This window comes from Coregonus clupeaformis, chromosome 18, assembly GCF_020615455.1.
Source record: "Coregonus clupeaformis isolate EN_2021a chromosome 18, ASM2061545v1, whole genome shotgun sequence".
NCBI classification, from domain to species: domain Eukaryota; kingdom Metazoa; phylum Chordata; class Actinopteri; order Salmoniformes; family Salmonidae; genus Coregonus; species Coregonus clupeaformis.
In genome coordinates this window covers 20,637,080-20,658,704 of record NC_059209.1, presented here as the reverse complement: position 1 = coordinate 20,658,704, position 21,625 = coordinate 20,637,080, and the positions used below count along the sequence as shown (strand labels likewise).

General features: G+C 44.3%; 1 protein-coding gene across 1 annotated transcript in view; it reads right to left on the bottom strand.

The window, feature by feature from the left end:
- The window catches only part of mfsd3 (major facilitator superfamily domain containing 3), a 45,949-nt gene that overhangs the window by 23,900 nt on the left and 424 nt on the right, over nucleotides 1-21,625 (bottom strand). The window contains exon 2 of the mRNA XM_041862558.2: nucleotides 20,520-21,285. Coding sequence (XP_041718492.1) covers nucleotides 20,520-21,210 — 691 coding nt within the window. The 5' untranslated portion in view covers nucleotides 21,211-21,285. The remainder of the gene's footprint in view (nucleotides 1-20,519; nucleotides 21,286-21,625) is intronic.

Genomic DNA, 21,625 nt, shown 5'->3' with positions numbered 1-21,625 from the left:
CAGTGCTGCAAATGCATTATTTCTTTAAAAGGGGAGTGCAGACAAACACAACAAGGCTGATTATTCATTACTATAAATACTCTCAAAGCAACAATTGTCAATTTCAGTGGGGATTTCATTAGGCATCCACAAAGAAGAAACGAGTTGAGAGGGGGGTATGGGAGTAAGATAGTGACAGAGAGAGGGAGAATCGGAGAGGGAGAAAAACACAGACACGGACAGAGGAAGAAAGACAGAGAGGGAAAAGGTGGAAAGAAAAAAAGAGAGGAGTAAGGTAGAAAGATGGAGACCAAAATAATGGATAAGAGAGAAAGACAGAGAAAGGTGTAAGGGAGAAACATGGACAAACAGAGAGAAGGGGTACGGGAGAGAAACAGACATGGTTTGAGAAAGAAAAGGGAGAAATAAAGAGGGGAAGGGATGAGGAAAGAGGGAAAACATTCAAATCAAATTTTATTTGCCACATTCGCCGAATACAACAGGTGTAGACCTTACAGTGAAATGCTTACTTACAAGCCCTTAACCAACAATGCGGTTTTAAGAAGAAAAAAAAAATAAGGCAAAAAATAAAAAATAGCAAATAATTAAAGAGCAGAAGTCAAATAAAATAACAGTAGGGAGGCTATATACAGGGGGTACCGGTACAGAGTCAATGTGCGGGGTCACCGGTTAGTCGAGGTAATTGAGGTAATATGTACATGTGGGTAGAGTTAAAATGACTATGCATAGATAATAAACAGAGTAGCAGCAGCGTAAAAGAGGGAGAGGGGTGGGGGGGCAGTGCAAATAGTCCGGGTAGCCATTCAGGAGTCTTATGGCAGGGGGTAGAAGCTGTTAAGAAGCCTTTTGGACCTAGACTTGGCGCTCTGGTACCGCTTGCCATGTGGTAGTTGAGAGAACAGTCTATGACTAGGGTGGCTGGAGTCTTTGACAATTTGTAGGGGTTTCCTCTGACACCGCCTGGTATAGAGGTCCTGGATGGCATGAAGCTTGGCCCCAGTGATGTACTGGGCCGTATGCACTACCCTCTGTAGTGCCTTGCGGTCAGAGGCCGAGCTGCTGCCATACCAGGCGGTGATGCAACCAGTCTGGATGCTCTCGATTGTGCAGCTGTAGAACTTTGAGGATCTGAGGACCCATGCCAAATCTTTTCAGTCTCCTGAGGGGGAATAGGCTTTGTCGTGCCCTCTTCTTGACTGTCTTGGTGAGTTTGGACCATGATAGTTTGTTGGTGATGTGGACACCAAGGAACTTAAAGCTCTCAACCTGTTCCACTACAGCCCTGTCGATGAGAATGAGGGCGTGCTCAGTCCTCTTTCTTTTCCTGTAGTCCACAATCATCTACTTTGTCTTGATCACTTTGAGGGAGAGGTTGTTATCCTGGCACCACATGGCCAGGTTTCTGACCTCCTCCCTATAGGCTGTTTCATCGTTGTCGGTGATCAGGCCTACCACTGTTGTGTCGTCGGCAAACTTAATGATGGTGTTGGAGTCGTGCCTGGCCATGCAGTCATGGGTGAACAGGGAGTACAGGAGGGAACTGAGCATTCACACCTGAGGGGCCCCCGTGTTGAGGATCAGCGTGGCAGATGTGTTGTTACCTACCCTTACCACCTGGGGGTGGCCCGTCCAGGATCCAGTTGCAGAGGGAGGTGTTTAGTTCCAGGGTCCTTACCTTAGTGATGAGCTTTAAGGGCACTATGGTGTTGAATGCTGAGCTGTAGTCAATGAATAGCATTCTCACATAGGTGTTCCTCTTGTCCAGGTGGGAAAGGGCAGTGTGGAGTGCAATAGAGATTGCATAATCTGTGGATTTGTTGGGGCGGTATTCAAATTGGAGTGGGTCTAGGGTTTCTGGGATAATGGTGTTGATGTGAACCATGACCAGCCTTTGAGAGGACTTCATGGCTACAGACGTGAGTGCTATGGGTCGGTAGTCATTTAGGCAGGTTATCTTAGTGTTCTTGGGCACAGGGACTATGGTGGTCTGCTTGAAATATGTTGGTATTACAGACTCAGTCAGGGACATATTGAAAATGTCAGTGAAGACACTTGCCAGTTAGTCAGCGCATGCTCAGAGTACACGTCCTGGTAATCCGTCTGGCCCTGCGGCCTTGTGAATGTTGACCTGCTTAAAAGTCTTAATCACATCGGCTACGGAGAGCGTGATTACATAGTCATCCGGAACAGCTGATGGTCTCATGCATGCTTCAGTTTTGCTTGCCTCGAAGTGAGCATAGAAGTGATGTAGCTCGTCTGGTAGGCTCGTGTCACTGGGCAGCTCACGGCTGTGCTTCCCTTTGTAGTCTGCAATAGTTTGCAAGCTCTGCCACATCCGACAAACGTCGGAGCCGGTGTAGTACAATTCAATCTTAGTCCTGTATTGCCTGTTTGATGGTTCGTCGGAGGGCATAGCAGGATTTCTTACAAGCGTCCGGGTTAGAGTCCCGCTCCTTGAATGCGGCAGCTCTACCCTTTAGCTCAGTGCGGATGTTGCCTGTTATCCATGGCTTCTGGTTGGGGTATGTACATACGGTCACTGTGGGGACGACATCATCGATGCACTTATTGATGAAGCCAGTGACTGATCCTCAATGCTATCGGAAGAATCCCGAAACATATTCCAGTCTGTGCTAGCAAAACAGTCCTGTAGCTTAGCATCTGCGTCATCTGACCACTTCCTTATTAACCGAGTCACTGGTGCTTCCTGCTTTAGTTTTTGCTTATAAGCAGGAATCAGGAGGATAGAGTTATGGTCAGATTTGTCAAATGGAGGGTGAGGGAGAGCTTTGTACGCGTCTCTGTGTGGAGTAAAGGTGGTCTAGAGTTTAACATGCTGGTAGAAATTAGGTAGAACGGATTTAAGTTTCCCTGCATTAAAGTCCCCGGCCACTAGGAGCGCTGCCTCTGGATGAGCGTTTTCTTGTTTTCTTATGGCCTTATACAGCTCATTGAGTGCAATCTTAGCGCCAGCATCGGTTTTTGGTGGTAAATAGACAGCAATGAAAAATAAAGATGAAAACTCTCTTGGTAAATAGTGTGGTCTACAACTTATCATGAGATACTCTACCGCAGGCGAGCAAAACCTTGAGACTTCCTTAGTATTAGATTTTATGCACCAGCTGTTGTTTACAAATATACACAGATCGCAACCCCTTGTCTTACCGGAGTCAGCCATTCTATCCTGCCGATGTAGCGTATATCCCGTCAGCTGTATGTTATCCATGTCGTTGTTCAGCCACGACTCGGTGAAACATAAGATATTACAGTTTTTAATGTCCCGTTGGTAGGATAACCTTGATCTTAGGTCGTCCAATTTATTTTCAAATGATTGAACGTTGGCTAATAGAATTGATGGAAGAGGCAGTTTACTCGTTCGCCGTCGGATCCTTACAAGGCACCCCGACCTACGTCCACGATATCTCTGTCTCTTTCTCATGCGAATGACAGGGATTTGGGCCTTGTCGGGTGTCTGTAGAATATCCTTCGCATCCGACTTGTTGATGAAAAAAATCTTTGTCCAATACGAGGTGATTAAACGCTGTCCTAAATTTGGTGCTGGGGGGCGGGCAGAGGAGGGCTGACAGGTTGCTGATGGAAAATGAGGTGTTTTTGTTTGTGTACGAGCGAGAGCAAAAGATAGAGAGCGAGAGAAGAGGAGGGGGATCAGCATGTGAGGGGAGGAGGGTTGAAGAGTCAATGAGCACACAGAAGGGTTGGATCACAGAGTGGTCACACGAAGCTCAGACAGAAGAGGCCAGGATCAGAGGGGATCACAGAGGACACTTGGGAGAAAACAACAAGCCACAACCCACCCTGGGCACACGATACGGAGAGATCCAGAAAACCACAGATCTACAGTGCATAAACCTTCCATAGACAATAGAGACCCCACACACTCACACTAACAGCCATCCCTACAGGTGTGCAGGGTATCATATAGTTTTTTGACCACCTAAGGGACTAGGGTGAAGCACAGGAAAAATACTATTTGTGTGGCAATTGGCCAAGGGTAAAAGCAAGGCAACTTGAACCCCAACCCGCCTAACCAGATGGGTCACTTTGCTAAAATGCTCTTACGTTACCAACTACGTTTTACTCCATTAACAACATGAACTATAACCAATGTTCCCTCAACATTTCTTCAGCACTGAGCAAATTTCAGGTTTGCTGAGCGCAAACTTGAACTTCGTGAAAATGTTGTGCAATCTCCAGTGCACGTTTACTGTGAACACTGAGGCTGTACCCGCTTTAAGTTAGTTTTAACTGTGGCCAAGTAGGCGACTTGATCATAATGTAGGCCTACCAGAGTGGCCAACCATCAAAAACAATGGCGAAAATGCATCCCATCACATTTTAACATGGAAATAGCTGTTCTATCATTCAGCCTACAGTAGCAGCCAATGTGTGGTGTTCAATGTAGGCCTACATTCTATGAGACGTTTGGGAAAAAAACATGCAGGGCTTGACAATAACATGTTTATCCACTTGTCTTTCAGACAAGGTGGTGACTGAAAATGTTGTTTTTGATGCTAGAAACCACTTTACAAAATAAAATGCATTATTATTCCCATACCATTATTACAGAGAATCAGACAAATTATGCTACGCTCCGCCTATTGTCTACTTAGCTTTTTCAAGATGCCTCAAAATACAACACTGCCCCTTTAAGAGATCAAAAAAGCTCTTTAGCTGACTTGCTTTTCAAAGATGGCTAGAAATGCACAGATGTTGTGCTTGTTAGAAGCAACCACTCACCCATTGTTGAATAGAAATTGGCTATAAGTGGGCTAATAACTCACTAACTAGCAAAGAATATGAACAAATGTGCACGTAGCTACATGCAGCTCTCGCTTTGATCTACAAAAGAAAAGCGCATCTACTCTCGACCGCTCATGTTGTAGCCTAAACACAGTCCAGTTCAAAGTGAATGGCACAGATATACAGTGCAATCGGAAAGTATTCAGACCCCTTCACTTTTTCCGCATTTTGTTACGTTACAGCCTTATTCTAAAATGGATTAAATTGTTTTTTTCCACCCTCAATCTACACACAATACCCCATAATGACAAAGCAAAAACAGGTTTAGAAATTTTTGCAAATTCATTCAAAATAAAAAACTTAAATATCACATTTACATAGGTATTCAGACCCTTTACTCAGTACTTTGTTGAAGCACCTTTGGCAGTGATTACAGCCTCATGTCTACTTGGGTATGAAGCTACAAGCTTGGCACACCTGTATTTGGGGAGTTTATCCCATTCTCCTCTGCAGATCCTCTGAAGCTCTGTCAGGTTGGATGGGGAGCGTCGCTGCACAGCTATTTAGAGGTCTCTCCAGAGATGTTCGATCGGATTGAAGTCCGGGCTCTGGCTGGGCCACTCAAGGACATTCAGAGACTTGTACCGAAGCCACTCCTGCGTTGTCTTGGCTGTGTGCTTAGGGTCTTTGTAGTGTTTGCCCCAGTCTGAGGTCCTGAGCGCTCTGGAGCAGGTTTTCATCAAGGATCTCTCTGTACTTTGCTACGTTCATCTTTCCCTAGATCCTGACTAGTCTCCCACTCCCTGCTGCTGAAAAACATCCCCACAGTATGATGCTGCCACCACCATGCTTCACTGTAGGGATGGTGCCAGGTTTCCTCCAGACGTGACGCTTGGCATTCAGGCCAAAAAGTTCAAGCTTGGTTTCATCAGACCAAATAATCTTGTTTCTCATGGTCTGAGAGTCATTTAGGTGGATTTTGGCAAACTCCAAGTGGCCTGTCATGTTCCTTTTATTGAGGAGTGGCTTCCGTCTGACCACTCAACCATAAAGGCCTGATTGGTGGAGTGCTGCAGAGATGGTTGTCCTTCTGGAAGGTTCTCCCATCTCCACAGAGGAACTCTGGAGCTCTGTCAAACTGCGAATGCTCAGTTTGGCCGGGCGACCAGCTCTAGGAATAGTCTTGGTGGTTCCAAACTTCTTCCATTTAAGAATGATGACAATTTTATTTTATTTTTTTGTCATTTAGCAGATGCTCTTATCCAGAGCGACTTACAGGTCCAATCAATTGAATTCACCACAGGTGGACTCCAATCAAGTTGTAGAAACATCTCAAGGATGATCAATTGAAACAGGATGCACCGGAGCTCAATTTCAAGTCTCATAGCAAAGGGTCTGAATACTTGTGTAAATAAGGTATGTGTTTTTTATTTTTTAATACATTTGCAAACATTTCTAAAAACCTGTTTTTGCTTTGTCATTATGGGGTATTGTGTGTAAATTGATGAGAAAAAAAAAAGTATTAATACATTTTAGAGTAAGGGGTCTGAATACTTTCCGAATGCACTGTATATATGGCAATGGCTATTTGCATATAGGCCTACTTCAGCTCTGATTGGTTATGGCGCACCGATCTGTGTAGAGTCATGCCTGTCAATGCAATAGAATCCTACTCCAATGCACTCTGCCTACAAGAACATCTCCTGCAAAGTTCGTTTTGCATACGATTTCTTGCATAGTTTGTTTTGTAACAGTATGTTAAATTGAAAGTGGCTAATATTGCATTGATTCGATCACAATTCCCATAGTAGAGCGAAACGTTGATAGTGTTAACTAAAGGGGAAAACTCTAGAAAGTTCAGTGAAGTTCAATATAGTGCTTCTCTGCTTGGGCTGATATTTATTCTGCGCAGCAGTCCAAGGGGAGCTGTGCACCCGAGTGCACCTTAGGGAACATTGACTATAACTGTCTTCTCCAACCTGTCTACTTACAGCTGTAGAAAGCTGCTGAACTACAGAGCTCCATAGCACCAGGACACCCACACCACACCATCAACACCATTATTCTTCTGGGATCCTAAATGTAGGGCTGGGCGATATGGCAAAAATATAATATGGGCATTTCCATGAGCACCAACATGTGAAGTTCATAGGAGCATGTCAAATTGGGTGTCAAATGAAAGCTAAGAGCCTATATTTTTGAGAAATGAAGGCATACAGTATATACATTTTTCAACCATTTCCCATCCCAAAAAATTAGGAATAAGCAATGGCTTTGATTTCTGGTCAAACAGATGGAAAAGGGGTCTTAGACATCTTCTACCAGAAAAAGTTGTAAAAGGTATTAGAAATACATCAAAACACAACAATGTTGAAGTAAAGACCCCCTGCCAACTAATATCAACACTTATTTCGTTTTGGAGAAATGATTTGCCTTCAGGTAAGTTTAGGAAACACTGCCATGTGCCTTGTAATTCTGTTTAAACCCACATTTCTAAGATGTTTTTCGAATTTCTCTCCCTCATGAGGGAGTATAATAAAAGTTCACAGAAGTAAAAGGTAAAGGTAGACCTACCAATTAGTTAGTGTTTTTACTGATATCAAGTTTGTTTATGAATTCTGAAGTGATTAAAACGTAATAATTCTTAATAAAACAAATCAGTAACGAAATTACTGCAATTGAATTGGCTACAATGGGACAGAGTAGTCACAAACCACAGTTGGGTCACCTGCTACTGTCCTCCCTTCCACTGGCATACTGTTATGTTCAGCTCATAACTGCTTTCTTTTCTCTTTTTGTCATGTGGTGGTCAAAGCAAGACTGTGAAAACAGTCTGGACAACCCCTCCCTTTCACTCTCTTTCCTCTCTCTGTCCAGTTCATTTCACCTCTCCCGGCTCTTACTGATACCTACCATGACACCTACCACCCATCCTCTTTCCATTTACTGTAACAAGCATCCTCACCCACTGAGTAGCGACTGACACGGACGGCCACGGACGTTGAAAAGTAGTTGCAATTTGGTCAGTCCGCCCTGGCTTGACCAAATCTGAACCAATCATAGACATCGATGTTTCACATGTTTGGACAGCACAGTAATGTACCGTATTATACAAGGGGTGGTTCTAATCCTGAATGCTGATTGGTTAAAACTGCATTCCAGCCAGTGTCTATTGCGCAAGTTACCACCGGCTAAATCTATGACATTAAAATGCCTACTTACTCTGTTTCATCTGACTGCGCAATCCACTGTCTCATCAGCCCAGCCAGGCACTTTATAAACTGGATTTCCACCATAAAAAGCATCTAGACATTATCTCACATTTATCTTAGACTAACATTTAGTTTTCAACAGCGGAGATTTGTATAAACATTGCTGTCGGTCTCTCCGATATTTGCAACATTGTTTCAATATTCAAATTCGATCTCCAGTTGTCCCATAGTAATGAACGTGTCGGGATGAGACAGACAGGCAGGCAGCTTTTCTCAGCCAGTCGAAATCATGAATCAGCATAATTTTTATGGTTATACACAAAGAAATGTCAATTGAAAAAAGGTAAAACGAAATGAAGTGCAGCTAGTTTGCCGTCTTTCCAGCTTCAGTTTGAAGAGATTTTGTTAGCTGTGTTGTTGGCTAGCTCCTCTGAACAACAGTGTCCTGATGAGAGAGCACATTTTCTATGCCAGGCGAAATTGCGCCTCATTAGATCATTATGGTTGTATCCAAAAAAATGCCACTAGAAAACAGCTTAAACAAATATAAATGCAGCTACTGTTGTTATTCTGGCTGGACTTTTTGTTGTGACTGTAAGTTAGCCGTAGTTGGCTAGCTAGCAAGCAAGGGATAAGAACGAACAACCAGCCGGTTTAGGTAGCAACCCTAGATTTGTGTCGGGACTATATCTTGTGGAAGGATGAAATAGTATGACTAAATACATCAAAATAATGTTTAATGAAAATATGTCAATCATTATTTGAATATGTTGGTAACAGTTTGCCAATATATCCTCCAAACACTGGCTTCTTGGGCATTATCACTTAAGTAGAGCACAGTCGAGAACAGTACAGTACTGGGGGGGGGGCCTCGGACCCCACTTTGAGAACCCCTGCAGTAGAGTAAAGAAAAGTACAGTACTGTACAGTAGAGTAGAGTTCAGTACGGTACAGTAGAGTTCAGTACTGTTACAGTAGAGTAGAGCTCATTACAGTATTGTACAGTAGAGTTCAGTACTGTACAGTCGTGGTCAAATGTTTTGATAATGACACAAATACTAATTTTCACAAAGTCTGCTGCCTCAGTTTTGATGATGGCAATTTGCATATACTCTAGAATGTCATGAAGAGTGATCAGATGAATTGCAATTCATTGCAAAGTCCCTCTTTGCTATGAAAATGAACTTAATCCCCAAAAAACATTTCCACTGCATTTCTGTCCTGCCACAAAAGGTCCAGCTGCAATCATGTCAGTGATTCTCTCGTTAACACAGGTGAGAGTGTTGACGAGGACAAGGCTGGAGATCACTCTGTCATACAGACTGGAAGCTTTAAAAAGGAGGGTGGTGCTTGAAATCATTGTTCTTCCTCTGTTAACCATGGTTACCTGCAAGGAAACACGTGCCGTCCTCATTGCTTTGCACAAAAAGGGCTTCACAGGCAAGGATATTGCTGCTAGTAAGATTGCACCTAAATCAACCATTTATCGGATCATCAAGAACTTCAAGGAGAGAGGTTCAATTGTTGTGAAGGCGGAGTCAGGGCACCCAAGAAAGTCCAGCAAGCGCCAGGACCATCTCCTAAAGTTGATTCAGCTGCGGGATCGGGGCACCACCAGTGCAGAGCTTGCTCAGGAATGGCAGCAGGCAGGTGCGAGTGAATCTGCACGCACAGTGAGGCAAAGACTTTTGGAGGATGGCCTGGTGTCAAGAAGGGCAGCAAATAAGCCACTTCTCTCCAGGAAAAACATCAGGGACAGACTGATATTCTGCAAAAAGGTACAGGGATTGGACTGCTGAGGACTGGGGTAAAGTCATTTTCTCTGATGAATCCCCTTTCCGATTGTTTGGGGCATCCGGAAAACACCTTGTCCGGAGAAGACAAGGTGAGCGCTATCATCAGTCTTGTGTCATGCCAACAGTAAAGCATCCTGAGACCATTCATGTGTGGGGTTGCTTCTCAGCCAAGGGAGTGGGCTCACTCACAATTTTGCCTAAGAACACAGCCATGAATAAAGAATGGTACCAACACATCCTCCGAGAGCAACTTCTCCCAACCATCCAAGAACAGTTTGGTGACGACAAATGCCTTTTCCAGCATGATGGAGCACCTTGCCATAAGGCAAAAGTGATAACTAAGTGTTGTTTATCATCCCAGGACGTGTCTTGACTGGAGTAGCCTAGAGAAGCTAATTGAGGCCTCATGCTGCGCTCTCTCTCAAACCCCATTCAGATAAAACAGTAATTTTATTCCTTCTTGCATTGCTTTAGTGAACTCTCACTCCACTTGCTACACATTGAGCCCCTTTGATTGGCCAACATAAACAACAAGCTACACACATCTACAGGCTACTGCTTTTATTTTATGGGGCGCACCATGCACGTCATAAAAACTATATTAAAAAGTTTGTTTTATTAAATTAATCATTTGAAATGTCATGGTACAGTGAGGGAAAAAAGTATTTGATCCCCTGCTGACTTTGTACGTTTGCCCACTGACAAAGACATGATCAGTCTATAATTTTAATGGTAGGTTTATTTGAACAGTGTGAGACAGAATAACAACAACAAAAAATCGAGAAAAACGCATGTCAAAAATGTTATGAATTGATTTGTATTTTAATGAGGGAAATAAGTATTTGACCCCTCTGCAAAACATGACTTAGTACTTGGTGGCAAAACCCTTGTTGGCAATCACAGAGGTCAGACGTTTCTTGTAATTGGCCACCAGGTTTGCACACATCTCAGGAGGGATTTTGTCCCACTCCTCTTTGCAGATCTTCTCCAAGTCATTAAGGTTTCGAGGCTGACGTTTGGCAACTCGAACCTTCAGCTCCCTCCACAGATTTTCTATGGGATTAAGGTCTGGAGACTGGCTAGGCCACTCCAGGACCTTAATGTGCTTCTTCTTGAGCCACTCCTTTGTTGCCTTGGCCGTGTGTTTTGGGTCATTGTCATGCTGGAATACCCATCCGACCCATTTTCAATGCCCTTGCTGAGGGAAGGAGGTTCTCACCCAAGATTTGACGGTACATGGCCCCGTCCATCGTCCCTTTGATGCGGTGAAGTTGTCCTGTCCCCTTAGCAGAAAAACACCCCCAAAGCATAATGTTTCCACCTCCATGTTTGACGGTGGGGATGGTGTTCTTGGGGTCATAGGCAGCATTCCTCCTCCTCCAAACACAGCGAGTTGAGTTGATGCCAAAGAGCTCGATTTTGGTCTCATCTGACCACAACACTTTCACCCAGTTCTCCTCTGAATCATTCAGATGTTCATTGGCAAACTTCAGACGGGCTTGTATATGTGCTTTCTTGAGCAGGGGGACCTTGCGGGCGCTGCAGGATTTCAGTCCTTCACGGCGTAGTGTGTTACCAATTGTTTTCTTGGTGACAATGGTCCCAGCTGCCTTGAGATCATTGACAAGATCCTCCTGTGTAGTTCTGGGCTGATTACTCACCGTTCTCATGATCATTGCAACTCCACGAGTTATGTCTTGCATGGAGCCCCAGGCCGAGGGAGATTGACAGTTCTGTTGTGTTTCTTCCATTTGCGAATAATCGCACCAACTGTTGTCACCTTCTCACCAAGATGCTTGGCGATGGTCTTGTCGCCCATTCCAGCCTTGTGTAGGTCTACAATCTTGTCCCTGACATCCTTGGAGAGCTCTTTGGTCTTGGCCATGGTGGAGAGTTTGGAATCTGATTGATTGATTGCTTCTGTGGACAGGTGTCTTTTATACAGGTAACGAGCTGAGATTAGGAGCACACTCTTAAAGGGAGTGCTCCTAATCTCAGCTTGTTACCTGTATAAAAAGACACCTGGGAGCCAGAAATCTTTCTGATTGAGAGGGGGTCAAATACGTATTTCCCTCATTAAAATGCAAATCAATTTATAACATTTTTGACATGCGTTTTTCTGGATTTTTTTTTCTTAGTCAGTGGGCAAACGTACAAAATCAGCAGGGGATCAAATACTTTTTTCCCTCACTGTATATCCTAGTATGTAACAATATCACATGGATGTTTTAATTTAATTTAGAAAAAGCCTTGTGTTAAAAGAGGCCTATAATAGTTTTTTTGAACTCACACAAGTATTGGAATATTAACGTCCGATCGGATATTCGAATAACCGTGCCCATCCCGTAGTATAATGTACTGTATTGTACTGTACTGAACATTTCTAATTTACCATAATCTACTGTACTGAACTCCACTGTGCTGTACTGTGATGTCCAAACTTGTGAAACAGATGTACGTCTATGATTGTTTCAGATTTGGTCTGGTCCGGACCAACCAAAAAAATCAAATTCAAGGTGTCATGTCATAGCTGATACACCATTCCGTTTTTGGAAACATGGTCACATAAAAAACTGAAGGAGATTTTACCGTAATTCTGTTATCAAACATTGCATCTGCATAGTTCTTACAGTAAATGTGTTTTTGTGAAAATTTCTGTGTAAATTGTTCAACGTAATCCTTGTGCATAGAGTTGTATGGTTTGTTAAACTTTGAAATCAAAGGTTGTTTGGCAGCCCTACCTACATGTCACCAGTGTACTGACCAATTACAGTTGAAGTCGGAAGTTTACATTACATTTGTACATTTTAGTCATTTAGCAGACGCTCTTATCCAGAGTGACTTACAGTTAGTGCATACATTATTTTATTATTTTATTTTCCATACTGGTCCCCCGTGGGAATCAAACCCACAACCCTGGCGTTGCAAATGCCATGCTCTACCAACTGAGCTACATCCCTGCCGGCCATTCCCTCCACTACCCTGGACAACGCTGGGGCAATTGTGCGCCGCCCCATGGGTCTCCCGGTCGCGGCCAGCTACGACAGAGCCTGGATTCGAACCAGGATCTCTAGTGGCACAGACCACTGCGCCACTCGGGAGGTGGTACATACACTTCGGTTGGAGTTAATTAAACTCGTTTTTCAACCACTCCACAAATTTCTTGTTAACAGACTATAGTTTTGGCAAGTCAGTTAGGACATCTACTTTGTGCATGACAAGTAATTTTTCCAAGAATTGTTTACAGAGATTATTTCACTTATAATTCACTGTATCACAATTTCAGTGGGTCAGAAGTTTACATACACTAAGTTGCCTGTGCCTTTAAACAGCTTGGAAAATTCCAGAAAATGATGTCATGGCTTTAGAAGCGTCTGATAGGCTAATTGACATCATTTGAGTCAATTGGAGGTGTACCTGTGGATGTATTTCAAGGCCTACCTTCAAACTCAGGTCCTCTTTGCTTGACATCATGGGAAAATCAAAAGAAAGTCAGCCAAGACCTCAAAAAAAAAATTTGACCTCCGCAAGTCTGGTTCATCCTTGGGAACAATTTCCAAACGCCTGAAGGTACCACGTTCATCTGTACAAACAATAGTATGCAAGTATAAACACTATGGGACCACGCAGCCGTCATACCGCTCAGGAAGGAGACGCGTTCTGTCTCCTAGAGATGAACGTACTTTGGTGCGAAAAGTGCAAATCAATCCCAGAACATCAGCAAAGGACCTTGTGAAGATGCTGGAGGAAACAGGTACAAAAGTATCTATCTCCACAGTAAAACGAGTCCTATATCGACATAACCTGAAAGGCTGCTCAGCAAGGAAGAAGCCACTGCTCCAAAACCGCCATACATTTTGCAACTACACATGGGGACAAAGATCGTACTTTTTGGAGAAATGTCCTCTGGTCTGATGAAACAAAAATAGAACTGTTTGGCCATAACGACCATCGTTATGTTTGGAGGAAAAAGGGGAAGGCTTGCATGCCGAAGAACACCATCCCAACAGTGACGCACGGGGGTCCCAGCATCATGCTGTGGGGGTGCTTTGCTGCAGGATGGACTGATGCACTTCACAAAATAGATGGCATCATGAGGAAGGAAAATTATGTGGATATATTGAAGCAACATCTCAAGACATCAGTCAGGAAGTTAAAGCTTGGTCGCAAATGGTTCTTCCAAATGGACAATGACCCCAAGCATACTTCCAAAGTTGTGGCAAAATGGCTTAAGGACAACAAAGTCAAGGTATTGGAGTGGCCATCACAAAGTCCTGACCTCAATCCTATAGAAAAGTTGTGGGCAGAACTGAAAAAGCATGTGCGAGCAAGGAGGCCTAAAAACCTGACTCAGTTACACCAGCTCTGTCAGGAGGAATGGGCCAAAATTCACCCAACTTATTGTGGGAAGCTTGTGGAAGACTACCTGAAACGTTTGACCCAAGTTAAACAATTTAAAGGCAATGCTACCAAATACTAATTGAGTGTATGTAAACTTCTGACCCACTGGGAATGTGATGAAAGAAATAGAAGCTGAAATAAATCATTCTCTCTACTATTATTCTGACATTTCACATTCTTAAAATAATGTAGTGATCCTAACTGACCTAAGACAGGGAATTTTTACTATGATTAAATGTCAGGAATTGTGAAAAACAGAATTTAAATATATTTGGCTAAGGTGTATGTAAACTTCCGAATTCAACTGTATGTACAGTATCTCACAAAAGTGAGTACACCCCTCACATTTATGTAAATATTTGAGTATATCTTTTCATGTGACAACATTGAAGAAATGACACTTTGCTACAATGTAAAGTAGTGAGTGTACAGCTTGTATAACAGTGTAAATTTGCAGTCCCCTCAAAATAACTCAACACACAGCTATTAATGTCTAAACCGCTGGCAACAAAAGTGAGTACACCCCTAAGTGAAAATGTCCAAATTGGGCCCACTTAGCCATTTTCCCTCCCCGGTGTCATGTGACTCATTAGTGTTACAAGGTCTCAGGTGTGAATGGGGAGCAGGTGTGTTAAATTTGGTGTCATCGCTCTCACACTCCCTCATACTGGTCACTGGAAGTTCAACATGGCACCTCATGGCAAAGAACTCTCTGAGGATATGAAAAAAATAATTGTTGCTCTACATAAAGATGGCCTGGACTATAAGAAGATTGCCAAGACCCTGAAACTGAGCTGCAGCACGGTGGCCAAGACCATACAGTGGTTTAACAAGACAGGTTCCACTCAGAACAGGCCTCGCCATGGTCGACCAAAGAAGTTGAGTGCACGTGCTCAGCGTCATATCCAGAGGTTGTCTTTGGGAAATAGACATATGAGAGCTGCCAGCATTGCTGCAGAGGTTGAAGGGGTGGGGGGTAAGCCTGTCAGTGCTCAGACCATACGCCGCACAGTGCATCAAATTGGTCTGCAAGGCTGTCGTCCCAGAAGGAAGCCTCTTCTAAAGATGATGCACAAGAAAGCCCGCAAACAGTTTGCTGAAGACAAGCAGACTAAGGACATGGATTACTGGAACCATGTCCTGTGGTCTGATGAGACCAAGATAAACTTATTTGGTTCAGATGGTGTCAAGCATGTGTGGCGGCAACCAGGTGAGGAGTACAAAGACAAGTGTGTCTTGCCTACAGTCAAGCATGGTGGTGGGAGTGTCATGGTCTGGGGCTGCATGAGTGCTGCCGGCACTGGGGAGCTACAGTTCATTGAGGGAACCATGAATGCCAACATGTACCGTGACATACTGAAGCATAGCATGATCCCCTCCCTTCGGAGACTGGGCCGCAGGGCAGTATTCCAACATGATAACGACCCCAAACACACCTCCAAGATGACCACTGCATTGCTAAAGAAGCTGAGGGTAAAGGTGATGGACTGGCCAAGCATGTCTCCAGACCTAAACCCTATTGAGCATCTGTGGGGCATCCTCAAACGGAAGGTGGACGAGTGCAAGGTCTCTAACATCCACCAGCTCCGTGATGTCGTCAGTCATGGAGGAGTGGAAGAGGACTCCAGTGGCAACCTGTGAGGCTCTGGTGAACTCCATGCCCAAGAGGGTTAAGGCAGTGCTGGAAAATGATGGTGGCCACACAAAATATTGACACTTTGGGCCCAATTTGGACATTTTCACATAGGGGTGTACTCACTTTTGTTGCCAGCGGTTTAGACATTAATGGCTGTGTGTTGAGTTATTTTGAGGGGACAGCAAATTTACACTGTTATACAAGCTGTACACTCACTACTTTACATTGTAGCAAAGTGTAATTTCTTCAGTGTTGTCACATGAAAAGATATACTCAACTATTCACAAAAATGTGAGGGGTGTACTCACTTTTGTGAGATACTGTATATCTATTGGTTGACAAAGCAAACAAACACTGACAAGGCAATCCAGGGGAGCAGTGTTATGGACAACCAAACACGGTCACTGGTGGGTTTGCTTTACAAATTAAACCTCTGGGGGAACACCCCACACAGTATTGGAAAAGTAATGTTATACCATCGTAATACTGTCCTCTCTCTTTAGGCCTCTTTGCCTTTATCCATCTCTGTCTATGTCGCTCTCTGGGCACCATGTGGTGGTTCTTCATTAATTCATCCCCCCTTCAGTCTTCCTCTTTCCCTCTGGAAAATTACACCCCACACCCCTCTCTCCCCCCACTTCTCAACCCCAACCCATCTCTGCCCCCTCACCACGCTCTTCCATCATCTCTCCTGTGTCTCACAGTCTATCCTCCTACTCCAACCTACGGCTGTGCAGTCTCATCTAAGCTCATTCCCCCCACCACCCACCCGGTCACTTCCCAGAGGAATCGTCCATTCTGTCTTCTCACAGACACACGCAAACACACACTGTCTCTCACCATCACTAACATCTCCTCATGCAATCCCTGGACCAGTCCTGCCTCCACACGATAACATCCATCCACAGTAGGTAGATGTTGGCCCTAAGTAAACCACTGACTGATACAGGGTTAAGTTTTTCTCCATTTGACTAGTGGTGGCCGCAACACAGGGGTCATCCAAATGGCTCGCTGTCATTGGTTGTGTGGTTGTACACAGAGCAAACTCACTGTGTTCATAAAGAGTTTGTTGGAGAGTGGGGTCTGAGAGGAGTGTGTGTGTGTGTGTGTTGGGGGGGGTTCCAGGCAGACCTCACACACATAGTTAGACACACGAACACACCCTTGCACATACATACAGTGAGGGAAAAAAGTATTTGATCCCCTGCTGATTTTGTACGTTTGCCCACTGACAAAGAAATGATCAGTCTATAATTTTAATGGTAGGTTTATTTGAACAGTGAGAGACAGAATAACAACAAAAAAATCCAGACAAACGCATGTCAAAAATGTTAGAAATTGATTTGCATTTTAATTAGGGAAATAACTATAACTATTTGAACCCCCTCTCAATCAGAAAGATTTCTGGCTCCCAGGTGTCTTTTATACAGGTAACGAGCTGAGATTAGGAGCACACTCTTAAAGGGAGTGCTCCTAATCTCAGCTTGTTACCTGTATAAAAGACACCTGTCCACAGAAGCAATCAATCAGATTCCAAACTCTCCACCATGGCCAAGACCAAAGAGCTCTCCAAGGATGTCAGGGACAAGATTGTAGACCTACACAAGGCTGGAATGGGCTACAAGACCATCGCCAAGCAGCTTGGTGAGAAGGTGACAACAGTTGGTGCGATTATTCGCAAATGGAAGAAAGACAAAAGACTGTCAATCTCCCTCGGCCTGGGGCTCCATGCAAGATCTCACCTCGTGGAGTTATATTGATCATGAGAACGGTGAGGAATCAGCCCAGAACTACACGGGAGGATCTTGTCAATGATCTCAAGGCAGCTGGGACCATAGTCACCAAGAAAACAATTGGTAACACACTACGCCGTGAAGGACTGAAATCCTGCAGCGCCCGCAAGGTCCCCCTGCTCAAGAAAGCACATATACCGTCTGAAGTTTGCCAATGAACATCTGAATGATTCAGAGGAGAACTGGGTGAAAGTGTTGTGGTCAGATGAGACCAAAATCGAGCTCTTTGGCATCAACTCAACTCGCTGTGTTTGGAGGAGGAGGAATGCTGCCTATGACCCCAAGAACACCATCCCCACCGTCAAACATGGAGGTGGAAACATTATGCTTTGGGGGTGTTTTTCTGCTAAGGGGACAGGACAACTTCACCGCATCAAAGGGACGATGGACGGGGCCATGTACCGTCAAATCTTGGGTGAGAACCTCCTTCCCTCAGCAAGGGCATTGAAAATGGGTCGTGGATGGGTATTCCTGCATGACAATGACCCAAAACACACGGCCAAGGCAACAAAGGAGTGGCTCAAGAAGAAGCACATTAAGGTCCTGGAGTGGCCTAGCCAGTCTCCAGACCTTAATCCCATAGAAAATCTGTGGAGGGAGCTGAAGGTTCGAGTTGCCAAACGTCAGCCTCGAAACCTTAATGACTTGGAGAAGATCTGCAAAGAGGAGTGGGACAAAATCCCTCCTGAGATGTGTGCAAACCTGGTGGCCAACTACAAGAAACGTCTGACCTCTGTGATTGCCAACAAGGGTTTTGCCACCAAGTACTAAGTCATGTTTTGCAGAGGGGTCAAATACTTATTTCCCTCATTAAAATTTATTTTTACATGCGTTTTTCTGGATTTTTTGTTTGTTATTCTGTCTCTCACTGTTCAAATAAACCTACCATTAAAATTATAGACTGATCATGTCCGACACTTGCACACAAACATTCTGACCTTTTAGTCTGAATTGAAGAGCGGACAACTAAGCTGGTTATTTGTAATTATACAAGTGTTGATTATATTAGCTATGATGATTATTAGGGCTATGACGATACCAGTATCTCACTATTTTTCCATGGCAAAAATGAAAACACGAAGCAGAACAAACTCTTTGGTCCTTTAAAAACCTGCTATATGAAGAATAGTGTGCTATAGCTTGGAAAATAAATAAAAGTGACTCTGGATGACAACATAATGATGTTTGTTTCCAACATTAGGGCTGTTTTCCTAAAGAAGTAAAATACGCTTTGTGTTTTGTTTCCTGGACACGATAATAACGAGTATCGCAATACTGGTATCGTCCTGGACCGAATGATGTTAATATTTATAACATTATGAGGATGAGGATGTTTACGATAATGGCGATGAAGACAATGATTGCGATGGAGAAGGTGACAGTGGTGATAATGATGATGATGATGAGATGAAAATGATGCTGGTGAACCCCTCAGACGGATTAGTGTCGGGGGGGGGGGGGGTCCTGTCTAGTGTCTGCCTGGGCACATCTGATTACTGTGCCAACCCTAACAGACTATCTCTCTCAAACACACACACACACACACATGCGCACAACACACATATACAGGAAAAAACTATTGCACACACAAGCAAACGTATGCAAATGTAAAATAGCATGTTTTCCCACCACCCACACAAAGACCAGTGTGATGCTGCGTCTTCCATTTCAGTTTCCTTTTTTTTTTTTTAAGCCACAGACACAAAGACACTCCAGGCCTAATCCTTACATAATCTCCTTCTGTTGCCAAACACCAAACTCTGATATCAACTCTCGCTCTCACACACACACACAAACACACACAGCTTAACACCAAACTGTGTTTATCATAAATATTTCTCTCTTGCAAATATGAACCACAAAACACTGGTTTAAAGGACAACATTCCTAACATCTCACTAGGCCTAATATATACCTGTTGCTTTGTACATCAATGCTATTCACACAGCTTAAAATTTCATATTTTCTAAGAACAGGACTTTTAGTAGGTTCTGGACTCCCTGGTAATAACCCCATTCCCTTCATCCATCAACAGGCAAGATTAGCAGGGCCCTCTAGTCTAGGATATGGCAACAGAGACATCTGTTGGCAAGAAATGAGACCACAGCTGAATGGAGAAAAGGCACCTCTCAGTCTTCCTTACCTCACAAAAGCGGCTATAGGACTGCGTTGTGTTCATTTAGGCACCAAACTGAAGAAAACTGACTGAAACAGCAAGGGGATTACTTGGATTGGACCAATATAAAATGCATAATTCTGTTCACCATTGCAAACCGTTTAAAAATGTGTTCTGTTGCGTGCCTTAGTAAACACTACACAGGGTTGCATTCATTATTACCAAACAGAAGAAAACAGACTGAAACAGGGAGGGATTATCAGAGCTTGTCCAATAAGAAACGCTTGCAACTTCGCACAGCCATTGAAGAGGAGTGGGACAACATTCCACAGGCCACAATCAACAGCCTGATCAACTCTATGCGAAGGAGATGTGTCGGGCTGCATGAGGCAAATAGTGGTCACACCAGATACTGACTGGTTTTCTGATCCACGCCCCTACCTTTTTAGGTATCTGTGACCAACAGATGCATATCTGTATTCCCAGTCATGTGAAATCCATAGATTAGGACCTAATGCATTTTTCAATTGACTGATTTCCTTATATGAACTGTAACTCAGTCAAATCTTTTAAATTGTTGCGTTTATATTTTTGTTCAGTGTAGATTTATCTGTGTGCTTTTCAACTATGGACTACTATGAGAAAACATGTTTTGGCAAATGGTCTAATTATTTATGACCAAGTGGGTTTCTTATGTAGTAGCCTGGCAGTGGATTAGGTTTAGTGTTAGGACTTTTAGCTACTTCTCCAGTTGGTGCAATCAGTAAGTGTGCATGGTTGTCAGACTGAGACTAGTAGACTTACCCAGTTTGTATGTGAGAACGTAGAGCATGGTCCAGGGCGTCCCAGGTACTGACAGCAGCTTCTGCCACACCCTCCAGGGATGCACAGCGTCCGACTGGACCCCTCTCCTCCCCTCTGCCTGGCCCCTCAACAGCTCATCATCCAGCACGGGGGCCCCCCACACAAACAGTGCCACTCCGAAGTACACAAAGGCCAACAGCATGAACATAGGGCCCCACCCGGCCACGTCGATCACAGCCAGGAGCCCGCCCCCGGCAAACACCGAGCCGGCCTTGTAGCCCACCACCTGGGCCGTGTTGCCCAGGCCCAGCTCGCTGCGTCCCTTCAGCAGTCCCACAGCGGCCCCGTCCACCGCAATGTCCTGAACCGACGCCAGGGCATTCATGGCCAGCAGTGTCCCTGCCACACCCCAGATGTGGGTCTCTGGGGACAGGGCAGCGCTGAAGAGACAAGTGAGCGCCAGGCCAGAGACAGTGGCCACAAGCCAGCGCCGCTTGGTACCCACACGATCCACCAGGGGCGCCCAGAGGACCTTGAGCACCCAGGGGAAGTAGAGGATTTTGGTCAGGCCGATGCGTGTGAGGGAATGGCCCGCCCCACGGAGGTAGACGGGGAGCAGCGAGGACTGGAGCCCATAGGGGATCCCCTGGACAAAGTACAGGAGGCCCAGGAAAACCAGCTTGTCATTCATGATTCAATGGGTGCGGGACAGTTCTTCAGGTCATGACGATGGTCCGCCAGGAGCTGATTGAATGGGTCGATCAGCCTTGGAGAGGTGGAGAAGAGAGAGAGAGGGGATAATTTCACTGACAAAAAGTTCACAAACATGAGCAAATGGGTGCCGGAGTCTGGTCTAGTGGTAGCACTGCTGACTCCAGACCACACATGCCAGCTGGAGATGGGGTTAAAAATCCCACCTCATTCCCTACTCTCTGTATCTCCTTCTCTACCTGTCACAGTCAATAAAACAATACAAAAAAAGTATTTATTTTTTAAACATGCGCAAACGGAATTGAACTCGCAAGATTTATTGGGTTTTATTATGTAAGTGAAATAAACAAAGTGGTAGAAGCACATTATAGATTACTGCAGACTGATGCATCAGA